Source organism: Symsagittifera roscoffensis, chromosome 5 (assembly GCF_963678635.1).
Source record: "Symsagittifera roscoffensis chromosome 5, txSymRosc1.1, whole genome shotgun sequence".
Classification (NCBI taxonomy): Eukaryota; Metazoa; Xenacoelomorpha; order Acoela; family Convolutidae; genus Symsagittifera; species Symsagittifera roscoffensis.
The window spans coordinates 64,533,185-64,547,190 of record NC_087066.1 but is presented as its reverse complement, the minus strand read 5'-3'; the positions used below and the strand labels follow the sequence as shown (position 1 = coordinate 64,547,190).

General features: G+C 33.7%; 1 protein-coding gene across 1 annotated transcript in view; it reads left to right on the top strand.

Annotated features, from left to right (window-relative positions):
* LOC134846531 (uncharacterized) overlaps nt 1-14,006 on the top strand; it is a 108,495-nt gene that overhangs the window by 64,027 nt on the left and 30,462 nt on the right. Inside the window, exons 2-3 of the mRNA XM_063863911.1 lie at nt 7,601-8,385; nt 9,133-9,380. Of these exons, the coding sequence (XP_063719981.1) occupies nt 8,303-8,385; nt 9,133-9,380 (331 nt within the window). The 5' untranslated portion in view covers nt 7,601-8,302. The remainder of the gene's footprint in view (nt 1-7,600; nt 8,386-9,132; nt 9,381-14,006) is intronic.

The following is a 14,006-nucleotide window of genomic DNA, read 5'->3' as shown; positions in this document are numbered from 1 at the left end:
GTAATATCTTCAAGTTCTTTACTTTTTTTTGACAATTTTCTTGTATTTAATTTCTCGAGTTAGTTTTACTTACTTACATTTTTTTGTCACTTTTTGTTCGAGCTTCAATAAAAAGTTATTTTTTATTATTCATTCGAATCGAAGTTTTCCAGGAACAGACAATAAACTCACCATCCGAAAAAAAAGTTATTTTTATCAGAAATGAATTTTTGCCTGTTTCGAAATTAACGGTTTGAGATTTAGGCTTTTTTCATGCACAATCAGATAAAAACACTGACCTATGGGGTCGGGTGATCTATCAGCGATCGGAACCCATCCATTAACAGACAACCACTGCATTGAAAAAATAAAAGAAAAACTTTTCAAAGTTTGTTTGTTAAAAGAAAAAGTAGTCGGAATTTCCTGAGCTATTTTCTCAGCACCTGGTTACTGTTTTTGGACGACTCCCGAAAGAAAATGGTGGAACTATGACGACGGATGGTTTTTTAAAAAGTAAGTATTAAGCCCTTCTAATATAACTAAGCTAGCCGGGTTCAAGTTGGGTATAATATTAAAGCCTTTTCAGCCGTGATATGGATTCTTGAAAATATTCAAAAAAATTTTCAGAATGTCGAAAAAATGGCGTGTTTTTTTTGCTGTGCAGACCCAAGTTTAACTTAAAGCAGACAATTTCTATTTTCCAAGGAGATAGTTTCTTCATTTCTACAATGAACAGTTTGAAACTCTTAACAAATATAGCCGGATTCTGTGCAAGTAGCACAGAATGTTTTAATTATTCATGAAAAATTGATATCTTTTTCAAATAAGGTAGTTTTCTGTGGTTTTTGTTATGAGAAGATTTATTGAACGCGTAGACTGTTAGCTTGTGAATTACGCATAATCCTTAATCTACAAAAGTTGTCTTCGAAAATTAATTAACAAACATACAATACAATAAAAAAATCGATCTAAAAATAAAAAAACTAGTGCCAAGGAAGCGCTAAATGAAGCTTCGAAAATTTGTTTTCTTGGAGCAAAACTTAATTTTTCACTACTTAAAAGATTTTTTTTCATTAGACTTGTTTTATTCGCTCGAATTTAGACAAGATCTCAAAAATTTCAAATGTGTTTTTCTTGGCATAAAATGTTTTTTTTTCAAAATGTACTCAAGTCATTCAAATCACGTTTGAACGGGCTTTAGTATGATATATCACTCGATCCAGTTCGATGATTATTCGTGGCTGCTGATTTTGGTTGAAAAACAAAAAAGCCTGCTCGCTCAAATTTTCCGCTCGAAATTAGACCCAAAAAGCAAAATTTCAAACCGGTTTTTCAATGAGTTTCAATGAGTTTTTTTTAAATGAGTTGAGTTTTCGGAAAGTTTTTGAAGTCATTTGAGTCACGACTGAAAAAGCTTTTTGATGATATTTTACTCGACCCATTTCGATGATTTTCGAAAACTTAATTTCGCGTGGAAAACTTAATTTCGCGCGGTTGAGTAATATGCCTCAAAAATTATGATGATCTGCGGTTTCATTGCTTGTAGCTTTTTTCACTTTGAAAAAAAGAACTGAAAAACTTGAAGCAACTAAATAAGCAAAATATTGTTATGATCATTTTAATTAATATGTATATTGTTTTTGCTCCTGCTACAATCCGCGCTCTGCCTTACCCCAACATTCGTGGTGCCCAAACTACTACTACTGGAATTATTGTTGAAAATTTTTGTGCTATTTTCACTGAGCCCAGGTATTCTTGTTGCCAAAATGAGGTGGGGAGGAAATATGGCCTATGGCTACAATGTTTTTTTTCTGACTAATTTTGACTACTTCAAGCAAGCTCATAGAGTTCAAATGTGGTATCATATTAAAGCCCTATTGGTCAGAATTCAGGTTCCAATTGAAAACTCGAAATGAAACTCTTTCAGTGTCGGAGTTTTTTTGTTTTTCAGACGAATTTCCGAAATATTGGGTTTTTTCAATATGCAAGCATAGCTATGTTTATCTAGTTTTTATGGTCCATTAATCAATCTAGTCTCCTCTCATTAAGTGTAAAATAAACTAAATTACTCCGATTTCTTTTATAATAATACATTTTCCTTTCCTTAAAATAATAATAAAAAATATTCGCTGTTGGAACATTCTGTGCTACTTGCACAGCAACCGGCCCTTTTTATTTTACTAAGTTTTTTTTGTTTTTAATGATTGCGTAACACTGGTGGATCCTTTTAAGTATTACATAATTGTGGATGGATGTGTTGTAATTCGATTTGTAAAGCTGACTTGAAACGCGGCTATGAATGAGGCACCTTCGCAATCACAGATCCACTCATAAATAATTTATATTTACAGCCCGTCTATTGTTTTCCGCTGGAAAAACGCCACGGCCAAAAAACATGGCATCATATGTACACTTCAAATCATTCACCTCTCTGTAAATGAAGCACTTTGTGCCGGGAGAGACTTTTCCACATCGTTGCTTTTTCTCTTACTATTGTAGATTTTCCATTACCATCTGGATCCTAGTTTGGACTACTGCTGTGCTTAAAGTCTGCTTATGCCATTTGATTCATCACGATTTATCATCAATATTTGCCATTATTAATTAACACTTACTCCTAAACTGATGGGTTTTAAGTGGAATCTGGAATCACAGTTTTTTTAGCAGGCTACTTTAATTCATTGAAACTTTCGGATCCACAGGTAATTAATCAATGAGAATAATTTGCTTAGATCAGATTTTTACATATTTTTTCGCTTTTTCTAATAATTGGGTTTTATTTTGCAAGACATTCAAGTTCAAAGCTTTCTGGTTTGGATTATGGATTTCAAATTCTTTTCTTCTTCAGTCTTTTTATGACGCGAATGGGAGTCTTTGTATTAAGGAGCATACTGAAAACAACCAGAAGTGCTTAACTTTTCACAGTTGAAGAAAATGGCTGCTCCGAGATATTTTTTTACTCTCATCATTAGCCTTTATTGCATGTAAAAAACAGGCTTTCATTTTTACTACAATTAAACTGTGAGCGGAAATTATCTCCTTGCTACCATTTTTGCTACAACGGACAGAAATAGACTTAATTGTTGTTGATGTACTCATTTCTGCAATTTTTGATCAAACAAATTATCAAAGATGTATTTTCCATTTTTTTCAAAATATTCTAACAGAATGATTTGGAATTGCATCAGATTCATGATTTTTAAAAATTGCAGTAGGCTCTTCAGCATTTTGTGCGCTTTTTTCAATTTCGATTCCAATTTATGAAGAACTGTTTAGCTGTAGTTTTTAATGACAAATTTCTCAAATCATAATGACATCAATGCCTTGCGTTTAAATGAAAAACCAAAAATGATTGTGATACTTGACCTGCAATGTTTGTTGTGAAATTATGAGGGTATGAAGCAGTCAGTTTGGCTGATTTTTCACTAATTCATGTGCGCTGTTTTCTAGTTTTGAATAATGCGTAGGCGGCGAATCAATCCTCGATCAAATTTCTTCGAAATTGCAATTAAAGCAAGCTCTAATTGGTCGAAGTAATGCGTTGCCGCTCATTTCATTAGAAACTTAGCATTGCGTGCGCGTGTGGGTGTGAGGGGATGATGACAAAAACTTAGAAGGACAGTCATGTATTTCAACGCGTCGACTTGATACCAGCTGCTTGAAGTTTTTGTTCCGACTAACTTCTAAGACAAAAACGGAATATCTGTGCTAGGGGTTGTATTTTGTCTAGAAAAATTTAACCCGCAATTTTTGACGGAATTTTAAAATCTCATTCGAAAAAAAGTTGTCCTGAGCTCAATATTTCACCGGTGATTATTTTTTGCATGGGGGTTTGAAGATTGCCAATTTGGCCAATTTGTTATAAATAGCGCGCGATATATTTTAAGCTTTTATTTTTGAATTTTTTAAAATAAATTTTATCAATTACTGTAAATTAAAGTACTCCATAGAAATTAAAATGCAGTCGCTAAATTCAAGGGGTCATCCTGATACGAGCAGTTTGTTTCTATATGAGTACTATTGGGCAAACAACACGAAGTGTCCTGGCCGTGAATTTTTTCAACACGTAAAATTTCGGTATTTGTGCTGTTTTTGGCCTCCAGAACTTTCGTGTTTTTGTTCTGACTTTTGAAATTAGTTATTTTGATTAATAAATTTCCAGATGCAAATTGTATCAATTTGTACTTAAAATGGCGTGTGGGGATTTTAAATGTTTTTTTTTCTGAATTTTATCATTTTTAAAGTTGAACTCTTTTCCATAGACGTTAAAGGGCAGTATGAACTTTCAGGGCGTCGCCTTGATACGAGCTACCTTGTTTTAACTAGCTGTCTTTTTTGAATTTTTATATAGTTTTGACAAACCGTTTTTATGAAGCTCTTGATGCCGTCAGCTGAAAATTGGCAAAATATTTGACCTGCGATTATTTTTCGTGAACTTATGGGGATTTCAATTTGTGATAATTGAATTTTACAAATTTTCCAATTATTTTTTGACGGATAGCGCCGGCGGCGACTTCATCCGGCAGAGAAATTATTCCAAATGAATTCAGACGAGGTAATTGACTCAAATACTGCATCAATGGAAGCAAATACTCATTTTGTCTTTCAAATCGCGCGTAGGGGCATTTTTTTAAGATTAATGAAGGTTATTTTGTTTCAGTGAAAATTATCTTTTTCTAACCATAAACTACTTAAAACTCGTTAACTGCAATCGGAACAGTCAAGATTTTGAAACGAAGCAACTAGTTTTTTATATATTGTCGTTGACTCTTTTAATAGCCATTTTCAACGAAAATCTGAACAGTGTATTTTGGAATTTTTTTTTGAAATTTTGAAATGTCATTTTTTGACATTAACAACTTTAATATTTTCTTAAAATATTATTGAAGTCTTCCAAGTGAATAAAAACAACTAAATTTAATTAAAAATTCATTTTTTGGTTTTCGACTTTGGAATTCAACAGATCTTCATTTAATGATTTGTGTGTGGAATGTTAGAGCGTTCTTATCAAATAAAAATTGTTTTCGAAGCTTTTTTTTTTCAAGCTATAAGGAACGATTCGATCCATAAGACGACACTGTGCTACTTGCAGACGAAAAATCAGACGGTGAAGCTGCGCTATTGAGCGAAATTTTTTCGGCGCATTTTTAAAACCATCAAAGTGGTTTTTTTTTATAAGATTTCCTTTTCAATTATTAATAGATCAATGGTGCATAAAAACTCAATCTATTGCTTATGCTCTAATATCATAAGAATGGGAATTGAAATTAAAGCCAATTCAGTTGCGTTTTGGGGGATCTTTTTGGCACCGACCGAAATGAATACAATAAAATAAACTAAATTAATCCTACCATCAGACTTAGTTGAAATATCCCCGTTTCGTTATTGTTTGTTTTATTGTTGTTTAATCTCCAGTTGTTTTGTTACCTGAAATGTGAAATCTGTCCTCTTTGCTGTTAGGAATTAAGCTTTTGTTAATTGAATCATTTTTTTAACTACTGTACTAGAAATCCAGCCCTGACGCCAAGGTAATTGAATATACCTGGTAAAGCAGCGAAGGCATCAAACTAAACCATCATTAAAAATCCTGACATTTGTTGAATCGGAGAAACTCAACTTTATTGTTCCGACTTTCGATACGAAAGTAACGGAATATTTGTGCTCGGGGTGGGTTTTTTTTTTCTTCAGACAAATTTCGACTTTTTAACTAGCCATTTTTGACGGAATTTTTTATATCATTCAAAAGGTATTGTTGTCCTGAGCTTAAATTTGAAAAGATATTTCACCTGTGATCATTTTTTGTAAAGTTATGAGGGTTTAAAGTTTGCCATTTTGACCAATTTGGGACAATTAACGCGCAATATAATTCGCGCTATTAACGCGTAAGCGGAGATTTAATCCGTCTTATAAATCCTTCCAAATTGGTTCAACGAAGCTTATTTGCCATAATTGATTTGTTACAAGGAACGAAATTTATCTTTTTGTACTTTATTTGGCGTGTGGGGGATAATTTTCATTAAAAAATTTCTAACTTTAGAAAAAAAAAATTTCATTTTATTTTATTTCATTTCATTTTTTTATGTATTACTGCTGCTCAATAAACCTTAAAAGGCAATCGGAACATTCAGGGCTTCGCCCTGATACGAGCAGTCTTGTTTAATATGGTTTCAGCTTTATTTGATGGCAATGTTTTTTTAACCCCGATAATTATAAGATTACTCGTGAGTACTAAAACAGAAGAATTACATGCATTGGGTTTGCGGGTCAATTTTGCGCTGGGCACAAATCTATCAAAAATTCTAAATGGGTATATTAAACCTAAATATTATTTTTTGACCCGTCTAGTTTCTCTGTTTATGTTTCATGTCTTTAAACTTGAGGGTTTTTCCGTTGGGTTGTTTTCATTGCTTGTTCCTTCTGTGTCGCTTTCGCCTTGGCCGTTGCGGCGTGCAAAGAAGCCTCGGGCTATCTCGGCTTTTCTAGATATCTCGCTGGCACCGGAAAAAGATAAACAATGTCAGATAAACTTAGATACAAAGAAAATTTTGCCCGTTTTGCTTGTATATGGCTTCATGTCATTATTTGGTTCGAATATACTTTATAATAACCTTGCGAGCTTCGACCGGCATATCGTCTTATGATTTTTGGAACACTTTCCTTCCCAGATGAGCCAAAATCAAGAAATTTTAATAACTCAAAATGGTCCCAATAAAACTTTTACCACATTAGTGATAATGTAGTTCTAACCTTAATTTAAACGGAATGTTTAATTCAAATGTGGTTTTCCTGTTACAGTTTTGAAAATTGTTAATCATACAAGTCCACGGCCATGGCTCTTCGCTTGGTATGATTTTCTCTGGGTGCGGAAATTTTGTCGTGGTCGTATCGTCGAGAAAATATACCCCGAAGCAATTCGGGCTCAGATTTGCTCTTTTCTGCGCTTTGTGTTCTGTTTACATTCTAGCCGAAGTATTGTTTATTCATTCGCCATTGTTTTTCTTTCATGCCAATAATTTTTACACGTCTACACGTAAGCTTAAAACAAATTTCCGAATTAGTAGTTTACCAAATGATTTTCCCAAGTTTTATCTTAAATACACTTTAGGTATACTATTTAATTCCAGCTCGGGCCAGGTCTAATCCGGACTTCCTGTCGCTAACTTCAAAGACCTTTCAACATCAGATTGCAAAGTAGTCGGGCAAAACGAGCCACATGTCAAACTCCAATGTTTCATGCTTCATGGCTTATTTTCCCTCGTTCAATTTTTCAAATTAACATTAAAATTTATTCCAAAATTAGCAAACTAAATTATTCTATTAATGATAACGTCATTCAAGTAAAACGTTTTCATTAGCTTTTCTTCTTCCAAAAGTTGTCCTAGATTATTATGTCATCTGCTAATCATTTAATCACATTCGATTAAAATCCAATAAAGAATTTCCATAAATAAATACGTCAATTGAGTCTCAACTTTTGTCTTAGTTTTGACGTCAAGCCCAGTTTTGAAGCTCTGCCTATTTGAAATGAAATCTAAAAAGTTAAAGATGCTCCCCCTGAATCATTTTCAACTTACAGCAGTGAATGTTTTCTGTGTGAAATTCGAACCAACAATTGTTTTAGAATTACCCCAGTCGACCAATTTCGGACGCTTCTTCTGCTTGCTCAAAAAGCGACCATTCTTTTCAAAGGACTTCAAACAATGCCAGTTTCAGTCCCAGTCCTACGCCTTCACACGCTAGCCCCTCGCACAATCACCCTCACCCACAGCATCATCAGCCAACCGCCTCTTATCGTGGCCAGTCACCGCTTCAACAACACCATCAGTTTAACTTCAACTCTCCGCAAGAGTATCTGCTAAATCACCGCCGTGTTTACCAATCGAACCCAGCGTCTTCTCTTAGTCTTTCTGGAATCAGTCCGTGCTCCTCTCCCACACCTGGAACCAACAACGGACAACATCCACAGTTTCAGAACCCTCTTCCAGGGTACGATTCCTCGTCGTCGGCAGTTAGTCCCGTTGTTTCCGGCAACGTTAATAATTTCGGATATCCGACTTCTCAGTTCGCCAACGTCGGCAGTGGATCCGGTCGTTACTCTAATCACAGCAAGCAGCCTTCTTTACCGAACGCCACAGCACCGTTGTCTGTGTCGAGTTCAGCTGCTCCGGGATCAGTGAGTCAGTACCAACTGTCAGAATTGGTATCTTTAGCCTACTCGCAGGGGAGCGGGGCTTTGGGTATCAACAGTCATAACATCACAGGAACTGCAACTGTTCCTTCTAGGGTCAGGGTCACTCCTAGGAGGTCGGTGTCCGCTTACAGAATGGCAGTGGCTAATGCGTCTTCTCAAAACAGCAACAGTAGTCACGGATCCATGTCATCACAGACGAACAAGGAATTACTCAAGTAAGTAAAATCATTAATTTGATGTTATTATTCCGACTTTCGTAAAGAAAGTAACGGAATATTTGTGCTCGGGGTGGTTTTTTTTCTTCAGACAAATTTCGACTTTTGAATTAGCCATTTTTGACGAAAATCTCAAATAAAAAAAAATGTTTTGATTATATTACATTAAATGTTTTCATGTTATTACTGCTCCATAGACCTTAAAAGGCAGTCGGAACATTCAGAGCTTCCCTTTGATACGATCAGTCTTGTTATGATTAATGATACAAAAGTTAAGTAATTTTTTTGTGCAAATTTGTCCAAACCAATGTCCTACACTAGCTTCTGCGACAAAAATGTTTTTAAAAAAACATGGGAAACAATTTCAAAATGTCCTACACTAGCTTCTGCGACAAAAATGTTTTTGAAAACATGGGAAACAATTTCAAAATGTCCTACACTAGCTTCTGCGACAAAAAAAAGCATTAGAAAGATAAAAGACAACAATTACTTTTTGTATCTGCTCTCAGAACTTTGCGTTGAAACATTCTGGGTTACTTGCCCAGCAACTGGCGGTCCTTGCTAATGTTTGCAACAGTTGAAAGTCAGGTAAAATTGTGTGATGTTCTTCAAGTTCTACTCTTAGTAGATTTGGTTTTCCTGCCCTTTTATTGGTTAAACGAAAGTTTTTACCAATTGGAGAACAATAAGCAAAATTTTATCAGATTAGCTTCCAAGTAAAAAATTAGTGAATTACCAAATGTTTAGAATCCTGGCCGAGGTGTTTCGCATCGGACCCGAGAAGCAACTTCAGTCCGACACGTCTCCTTTTGCGCCTTTGGGGTCATCAGGGTCAAATGGTGACTCATCGTCTGGACCCGAGTGGGACAAAGTGTCAGAAAGTCTGACCCCAATCAGTGTGGTTTTGATGGAAGAAACACCTGTTTGTGTACTACATGTGACTGGCATCACTTTCCCAGACAAGAAGATACTGGACAGCAAAGTGTTCTCACCAGGTAAAAACCAGTTGACAGCAAGTATTATAGGCCTTAAAATTTAGTGTGGAAAAATATTTCATAACTTCATTCTTCAGTCTTCTTATTACACTTGCGAGCAGCGTAGTGTATAAGTAGGAACCTCATTTTCACGGAAATTCATTGCAAAGCTTGAACTAAATTCTTTTTCACGGAAATTCATTTCAAAGCTTGAACTAAATTCTTTTTCACGGAAATTCATTTCAAAGCTTGAACTAAATTCATTTTCACGGAATTTCATTTCAAACTATGACAGAAGTTAGTCTAACTTTACCTGGCACTAATTTACGGCATATGATTTGATAAAAGAACGAGGAAGTAGCACAGAATGTTCCGACTGTATGCTGGAAAAATTAATTATTTTTTTTTCTTTTTTTTTCAAATGAGGTTCGTTTATGTGGACAAAATTTCAAAAACTAAAAACCAAAAAAAAACATGAAATATTTTTGCACAAAAATTTAGTTTTTTATCCAAGGAAGCGCTAAATGAACCTCTTAAAACTAGTTTTCTCGAAACTGGGACATTTTTTGAAATTTTCTTAATGTCAAAGCGGAAAAATGGCAAAAAATGACAAAAATTAGTCAAACCATATCTGACATTAACTTGGATGGGGTGTTTGATTTTATAAAAGAATAAACAATAAATCGTCTTTTCGAACCTACCCTATTTTAGTGTCGTGCATTTCTTACAATATCAATCAAAATAAAAGTTTTCTAATTTCTATTTTTCATCATGTCGGGGGTTAAGTTGAAAAATCCATTCTTGATAAATGAATTTTTGATAAATCAAATTAAAATAAAAGAAATGAAATGAAAACAAATTTTGTTTTATTTGTTTTTTTACTATTTCATTGTTTTCCACGTTGTTCTATTTTTCAAAATTTTAGCCGCACTCGCAAAGTCTAATGCAGAGTCATTTATTTCGTTTTTAGTAATTGATTGCTGAACTAACTAGATTGCCTAAACTCAATTTGGATTGAGGTCTGAGCGAATTGGATTACCGCCCGCGTTTTATAGATAGCTGTAAACATTCGCAAATTAATTGGCAATTTTTAAAATCTGCTTGACTTTAGAAAAATTGATCGCATCTAACATTTTGTTTTGAATTGAACTCAGGACATGATATAATTGATATATAAAAAACTTCGTAAAGGCTGTTTTATAAAAAGTCGCAATTGATTCGATGAAAGCACCGATTGTTAGCTTCTTGATGATTGGATCAGAAATTTTTTTCTACTTATTTTAATTGACGACTTGTTATTTCGTAGTCTTGATTTAATATAAAGATCACCAAAATTTTTGTTCCGACAAATGACATTAAAAAAGTGAACAATATTTAGGGATATGGTTTTTCCTCTAGACAAATTTGCGAGAAGTTTCCGGAGGCTCAAAGCGAGCTTAAAATAGTATGTAGTACACCCGCTCCGGAGCACGCAGATTCTGGGCACTGTCCCCACTCAATAGCCCTCCTCAGAAGTTGGTCTGAATAAAAATAACCACCTCAAGCATATATAATTTTCCTCATTCTCTTCAAAAATCGGATGAACAAACTGAAATCAATTTCACTCAAATAAAATCTAAAATTTGTTATGAAAACTCTTGCGTTCTCCCAAATTACCAGAATTTGCACTTCAAATAATCTGTTAAAGTAATTAAGTTCACATGCACAAATTTTTTAAGGTAAAATTTGTAACGATTGATTTGAAATTCATTCCATTACAACTTAAAAATTTGTTTCCTCACAAAAAGAAAATGCTCAGATTACAAGGTTCTTAATATCGCCGTTATAATAATTAATATGTCACAAATTGCAATTCGACATTTATTTGAACATCAATTTTTAATTTGTACCTTGATAAATTGAAAAAATCAGCGAGTTTGTTCTAAACTCTTTGACGAAAGTTGAACAGACATTTAAACGAAATTAAATAAAGAAAGTTTACAAGACTGTAAAATAATAATCGAGTTCCTAGAATTGTTTCGGTTCTTAGTGCATTAACTTGCGTGTCCGTATTTTGTAGAAAAATTTGTATTTGAGAAAGCACTTTCTCCAAAAGAGCTCTAATTTAACCACAGTGATTTAGAAAACATAATGCAAATCACTCTAGAATTTGTGGACTGTCAGTGGGTTTATCAAATTGTCTTTGTTTCTGGACCCTGTCATATTTATGTGAGCTCAGGGTGAATTTTGATAACAGAACATGCATCTAAATTATGCGAAAGTTCTGAAAATCTTCTGCTTTAGATGACAGTTTTAGTAATACTATCTGACCACAACTTCCGTTCAAGTGAGTTTATGATAAATTTGATTTTGTTCAGCTTGTTTTGAAGTTACAAGTAAGATTTTACTTATTAAGATTCTTAATATCGCTTCTCAGTCATTCAAAACGCCTTGAATTGCGACCTGAAAATCTGGTTTACCAAATTGTATTGGTGTTTGAGGTCTCAAACATTGGGCTAAAACCAACCAATTTATCCAAGCGTGCGCTTAGGTGAAATTTGAAATTGTCACAACAATTAAAAATTACATCGCTCTTTGGCCATAACTTCCCTTTCCCTTCTTATTTTTTAGAAACTGTATTCTAAATTCTCTCAAACAAAATCGAAAAACTTTTTTTTATTTGAACTATCGCGACTGTCTTGCGAAAGTTGTCGCAAATTGAATTATTGGACATTTTCAAGAGTAATCGAATAGCCGGCCTTATAAACTATAAAGTATTAATTTTTTGAAAAATAGCCGTAAAAACACTTGTTTTTTATGAGATTTCAAACTTTTTTAGAAATACAGTTCACGGCTGTTACAATTTTTCTTCAATACTTTTTCTCGAACTCGTCCAATATTAACCCAAAACTTGCTTGGCCATCAAAATCATAATGGAAGACAGAATTGAATTCTCCGCATCATAAACATTATTTTAAATCGAACTATCAAACATTGATTGCCGGATTTTTTCCCTTCAAATTAGTGCCGTTTTTTGTGTACATTGTGATGAGAACTATGCGAACGCTTGAAACTATAGTGAACTAAACATAATTTAGAACATTTGTCTTCAAAAATGAAAAACAAACAAAAAATGTTTCAGGAGAGTTGTTCTTAAAATTCTTCTGATGTTTCGCATAAAAATATTTAAACTCTTTTAAGTTTAGTTTACTTCTAAGAAAACGATAAAAGAATTTTCAATAATTACTACCTAAAAAAAATTTCTGTCTTATTTTTAGCGAGTAAATTAGTTCAAGCAGGGTTTTATTTCTCGAAGTTAGACTGAAACTCAAAAACGTCAAACCGTTTTTTCAACACTGGGACATTTTTTTGAAACCATTCAAATGTTTTTTGAATTACGACTGTAATAAATGTATATGATATAACACTCGTCTTATTCCGATGATTGATTCTGGTACCTGATTTTGCGTTTTTAAAAAAAATACACCCAAAGACAACGTTTCTCCCCATTTTCAATGACCGGAACGAACAAACCACTGAAAGTCTTTGCATCCGGGGTGTTTTATAGTTTTTGCATCCGGGGGTGTTTTATAGGTACCGCAAATAAATGTCAGATTGAGTCAAATGTTATTTCATACTGAAAATTTTAAAAATAATGCAAAAAAGCATACAAGAAGTTGATTGTCATTTTGCCGAATAAAACCATCACTTCGATGTAATTATCTCCAGAAAAGCTGAGTTGTTGTTTCATAATTTCTAATAGTCGATGAACGTAGTTCAGACTCTCATAACTCGTGATGATGTTTTTAATATTTTTTCCAGGAAAGGTCTTAAAAATTGTTAAGGCTCAAATTTACTTTTCGCGGTTTAGTTTTTGATTTCTTTTTAAAATCAGTCTTTTTTTTGTCAAAAGGAAGGCAAACTCCACTATCGAACGGCAAAATTAAAAAGCTCATAAAAAATTTGATCAACTTCTAGTTTCCAAAGTGGAAATTGGTTTTCAGATTCGCCAGCGAAATAAAAAATTTACCTATCAAACCAGTTTTTTTTTCAATTTTTTTTCAAACCAGTTTTTTTTTTCAAATTTTTTTCAAACCAGTTTTTTTTTCAGAGTTTAACATAATTTTTCTTGAAATGAAAATGGCAATCTATTTTTTTTCCTTAATATTCGTAATTTGAGATTTTCCAACAAAAACAAGCCAGTATTTTTTCTGTTTACTTGCGTTTATAGACTCTTTTCCAACTTTCTGATGATCGCTATGTTTTTATGAAACAAATCGACACAACACACCCATTTTGAGTTGAAAATAGGATTAGAAATATTCAAAAATAATTGGATTGCAGTTATTATGATAAAATTGTTGGCAACTCCTCATCATTTTTGTCAAATTTGAATGATGCAATGTGTTCGCAGGCAGTAATCATTGTGGGCATCCTCGTGGAGATCAGAAATGTGGCGAGGCAAAAGTTAAGATGTGTCCTTGAAAAAAATTTGTGTAATTTAAATCTTCGGAAACCGGGTGATAATTTGCTCTGTTTCAGGGACGCAACTTATCAAGGCTTGAAATCAGTAGTGGATTTAAAGTGTTAGGGGAAGGGGTTGGTGGATGCTTATTTTTAGGGATTCGACCTCCTGACTACCCAAATGGTCCCCACATTGGTTTTTTT